Source organism: Caenorhabditis briggsae (genome assembly GCF_000004555.2).
Source record: "Caenorhabditis briggsae complete genome, chrI, whole genome shotgun sequence".
Classification (NCBI taxonomy): domain Eukaryota; kingdom Metazoa; phylum Nematoda; class Chromadorea; order Rhabditida; family Rhabditidae; genus Caenorhabditis; species Caenorhabditis briggsae.
The window spans coordinates 5,833,320-5,838,289 of NC_013489.2; the positions used below are offsets into that span (position 1 = coordinate 5,833,320).

At 40.4% G+C, this 4,970-nt stretch overlaps 1 protein-coding gene across 1 annotated transcript in view; it reads right to left on the reverse strand.

Annotated features, from left to right (window-relative positions):
* Positions 1–2,747: 2,747 nt before the first annotated feature.
* Positions 2,748–4,970, reverse strand: part of Cbr-glna-3 — a gene marked incomplete at both ends in the record, with an annotated part of 5,446 nt that continues 3,223 nt past the window's right edge. The window contains 4 exons of the mRNA XM_045235765.1: positions 2,748–3,110; positions 3,162–3,408; positions 3,456–3,736; positions 3,781–3,872. Of these exons, the coding sequence (XP_045091145.1) occupies positions 2,748–3,110; positions 3,162–3,408; positions 3,456–3,736; positions 3,781–3,872 (983 nt within the window). The remainder of the gene's footprint in view (positions 3,111–3,161; positions 3,409–3,455; positions 3,737–3,780; positions 3,873–4,970) is intronic.

Below are 4,970 nucleotides of genomic sequence, written 5' to 3' on the forward strand. Positions count from 1 at the left end.
TACTACATCTGGTAGAAATTTGAACCAAATCGGAGAGGGTCGATTTTGGTCGAATTTTTGTTGCCATGTACTCCCCCACATGGCGAAACCTCATTTTCGGGCACATTTTGGCCTAAAACTCATAGGGTGCTCAGATTTATCTTTAATTTCAAAACAGTTTCTAATGTATTTTTTAATGTAGGATCTGAATTTTATGTTTAATTTTATAAAATAATGAACTTTTTTTTCAGGACGGTCATTTTTTGGTCCAAAAAATTGAAATTTTTCCTCGTAAGATGGAAGAATTTTAGCATAGTGCCAATACAAAAAATGTTCAAAATAGTGCCGTAAAACGTTCTACATCAAGACCTAATTATTATTTCACTTAAAAAAAATTTTTTTTAGACACTCCACGACCATATTTTTGCAGGTGTGGGACAAGTCGAGTCAAACTATATCTCACATACCTTAGAAGTCCATAAAAATGCAATATATTAAAAATCAACCAGAAAAAAACTAGTTTGAATTTTTCTGTACAATGGGTAATAGGCCTGAAGTTAAGTTCTACAGAGAACGCGTCTTAAACAATTTTAAGCTGAGTTACGGATGTATCGGCTGGATTTTCAATTAGCTTCTCTCAAATATGATCAGACAATATCCAAATCTGGAGATACGCGTTTTCAGAATCTGATTGAAAACCGATTACCAGAGCACATTTTCAAAGAAGCTAATCACTTTCCCCCCGTGCACCAATTTAAAATTCACCCGAAACCAAGTTTTGAGTGCTACTAGGTAATTTCCAGAGTTAAAACCGGTTCGAGAATGGATCTTCCCCTGACTTGCTCCTCTCCTTTGACTGAAAATGGAAGTGCGTTTAACAAGTTTCAATTTATTAGGTTGGCGGGAAAGTCTTTGTCACTCTGTTTGTTTAATCACTGTTCTCGTATATGGAGGCTGTGTATGATATCGACTTTAGTGAATAACAAGGTGATAAGAACCTTCCATATAAACAAGTCCCCATCTCCTTCCCTGCTCCTCATCTGTAATTGAAACGATATGTTTGTTCCCACTGCTATTCACATCAGACATGTTTTGATTTACCTCTTCCTATCTCACACCACGATGAAGGATTCGGAAACTTTCTTGAAGAATGTGTACAACACACATGCCCCTCACTACAATACTATTCGCAATTGGTTCCATCGTTTCGAAAAAGATGACTTCTCGCTCGATGAAAAGGATCGCTCTGGGAGACCCCGTGAGTTGGATTTGGACAAGCTGAAGCACGCATTGCAATCGGATCCATTTCAATCTAGCCGTGAACTAGCTGTCACATTCGGAGTTCACCATAGCACAGTCCTTGAAGGTTTGAAGTCTCTTGGAATGAGAAAACTTTTTGGTCGATTCATACCTCATCACCTGACTCAAGCCAACCTTGACCGCCGAGTCGACGATTCGATTACTCTTCTCACTCTCCACGCGGGCGATCGATGGCTGGACCGGCTAATAACCGGAGATGAGAAGTGGGTCTTCTACGATAATCACCACAGGAAATCCCAGTGGGTTGGAGAAGGAGAGAGCCCACTGGATGTCCCCAAACCCGACCTTCATCCGAAAAAAGTTATGCTCTCTGTGTGGTGGGGAGTGGACGGCCCCATCTACTGGGAACTTCTGCCCGAGGGCAAAACAATAACTGGAGACCTCTACACTACTCAACTACGAAACCTCAAGAAAGCAGTCGACCGTTCGGCCCTGAAAGACAAGAAAGTGTACTATCAACATGATAACGCTCGCCCACATGTTTCGAAACAAGTGAAGCAGGAGCTGATGGGATATGGATGGAATGTTCTCCCTCACCCCCCGTATTCTCCTGATCTTGCTCCTTCCGACTATTGGTTATTTGGCGATATGACACGTGCCTTCGAAGGAAGAAGCTTCAATTCCCGTGGAGCGGTCGAAGCGGCACTCAAACAATACTTTGCCTCACGCCCGGCTGGATTCTACCGCAATGGAATCCATAAATTGAGGGAACGTTGGAGACATGTTGTTGATAATGATGGACAATATAATTAATTATTCGGTTATTTTTTCTTTGAGAAATAAACTATTGAAAAAGTGACAAAGACTTTCCCGCCAACCTAATATTAGAAACTTTGGGTTCTTTATGACAAGGGGGGGGGGCATGAGAATAGGGGGCCCAAGACAAAATGGGGGCCCATAGGTAAAAAGGTGGACTAAGTAAAGAATTATCAATTTTTTCAAGTTTTTCGGATGTTTCTCTTAAAATTTAATACTTTGCGCTTGTTTCCACAAAAATTCATCACTTTGAAAATTTTCAGTTTAGGTCAGTTTTTTGCATGAAAAACACAATTTTGCCATTGTAACTGTGTAATTTAAGTTATTCAGTTAATGTTAACTTGATTAAGGCTTAGTAACATTAAAAATGTCAAAAATGAACAAAAAATGATATAAACTGAAAATTTCAAAAAATTTTGGAAAACGTTCCAAGCACGAAATTTTGATGGAAACAACCGTGAAACTTGAAAAAACGGTATTTTTTAACTAAGTCCACATTTTTACACTTGGGCCCCCCCCCTTTTGTCTTGCCCCCCCCCCCTTTTCCCACCGGCTCCCCCTTTTCTCATGCCCCCCCCCTTGTCATAAAGAGCCTAACTTTGTGCATTGGAATTTTTAATTTCGAAGAATTTAATGGACTTTTAAGATATTTTATTGTAAAATTGAATAGATCTAGTTCTAATAAATAAACCCTAATCATCCTGTTGCTTGAGATTGAAAACAGTAATTGCCTCTTCGAGAAGTTTGATACACGCCGTGTGGTTAAAATGTTTCGCATCATCCAAAGGAGTTCGATCGTATCTATCAAGTGGATCAGGATCTTCCTGCCATTTGCTCAGAACGTATTCCAATGTAACGACGTCTCCTTCGGCAGCTGCCACGTGTAAAACTGTTCTGTTATCGTAATCTTTGCAATGAATATCGTGTCCCATCAGTAGGAATCGTTTGATTGCAGCAATGTCTCCCAATTTTGTGGCATACATAAATCTATTCTGACCATCATGATCGTCTTTCAGTTGCCGACGGGGATCAATCTTTTTGTTGTCCGAGTAAATCTAAAAATCAATCTTTGAAGTCGTCAGCAACAATATCTCATCACAACTCACCAAACTATCATAATTGTGGAAATTATACTTCTGTACCAACTGCTCCGCAAACTTCACTCCTCTAACCGTATTTCCCAATTTGTCTAGTCGTGGACTGTACAATGCAATGCCCATCACATTTGGTATCACAATTATCATATCTCCAGATACTCCAGACTTTGCAGGGAGACCAACATGGAATGCAAACTGACCCGACCAATCGTACATTCCACATGAGTACATCAGAGAAAGTGTGTCTCGGCACGCACTGGAATATCAAGGTTACTACAGTACTACAGTAATCCTCTCTCTTACCGATTATTCACAACCCGTTCACCATTCATCGGATTCACTCCACCATTCGCCAACGTGGCAGCCATTACAGCCAATGAATCACAGTTGGTCTCGATGGAACAAATTTGGAAGTAGAGATCAAGAGTGTCTTGGAGATTCAAATCTTTCGGAAAGACGTTGTGTTCCCTCATGTAGTACGATAGAGCATAATTTCGATCAGCCGTTTCTCTTTCAGACAAAAATACCGAGTTGTTGAATCCAATGTATCCACTTCCGACGAATTTCCGGCACGCGTGGATCATCTGAAAAGATATTCTTGATGAGAAAGATCCACCAGTGTTCATACAAAATCGAAGCGATCTGCCAGTGGAGTCTTGTTTTTGAGCAGCGAAGCAACGACGATCGCACCAGCGTTGATTAGTGGATTGTGGGGTTTTTCTGAAAAAAAAGTGGGAAAATGGGATCAAAGAGAAATTCGAAGTACTAGGTCTTGGATTTGTCCTGGGAACTTCAAAAGATGGTAAATCCAAAAGGCGTTCATACGATTTCGAAACTTCCAAAAAGCCTGGAACAGTTTTTTCTAAGTTCCGAGTATCGAGTAGGACTATTGAATTTTTGATTTTTTTTGTAATTTTTCAGTGAGAGTTTCAAAAATGAGAAAGTAGAAATTCAGGAAAAAATCGGAGCTGTGGAAGAGGAACCCAGGTGGCCGCGGCCAAAGGTTTCACAGCGACAACTACAGTAACCTAAAATATTTTTATTTGCCGGATTTTCTATTTTGACTTTCGTCCATTTTTGTACTATTTTCCAGAAAAGTCGGACATTTTTGAGGTTTGAAAGTTAAAGGTGGGGGGACAGGAGTTTTACGGGGGATTTTTGGGGCCAGAGTATGCATTCTACCGTGACGGTGTACAACGCTTAATGTCACTCTGCGTACAGCTGTCGTCCTCGCCTTTATGTATGCAATCGGGCGACCGCTTTCTCTTTGCCCGTGTAACTCAGTCGGTAGCGGCGCCGCACCCTCAATCCTCGTCCCACACGTTCAACTCCTCGAGAGGCATATTTAAACGAAATTTCGAGAACATTATTTTTTTCATGTCCCCCCACCTTTAAAGTTTGAAAATTTAAACAAATTAGAAATTCAAAATTCAAAAGTGTAAGCATTCTGCTACCGAGAAATTTAGAAATTTACATAGAACATAAAACAAACTTATGTTAGTGCACTTGGTATGCCCCAGACCTACTGTCTATTCAATAAAACGTACCGAGTGAACACTGTGATAAGTGATGTAAAAGTGTGTCGTTCGATGTCGTACGATATGTGTGGAAATCATCAGCAAGAGCTGCTCTTCGATCTTTACAAGGATGAGACGACAGGAAAAGTCTATCTTCCACGATTTTTCAAGGTACCCCCTTTTTCCCAACTGCGTCCTTTAAACATCCTTTATCTCTTCTTTCAGGCTTTGCTTGAAAGCGGAATCCGAAAAGACGATCCTCGAATCGACAAAATGATTCAAAACATTAAAGATGCTGATC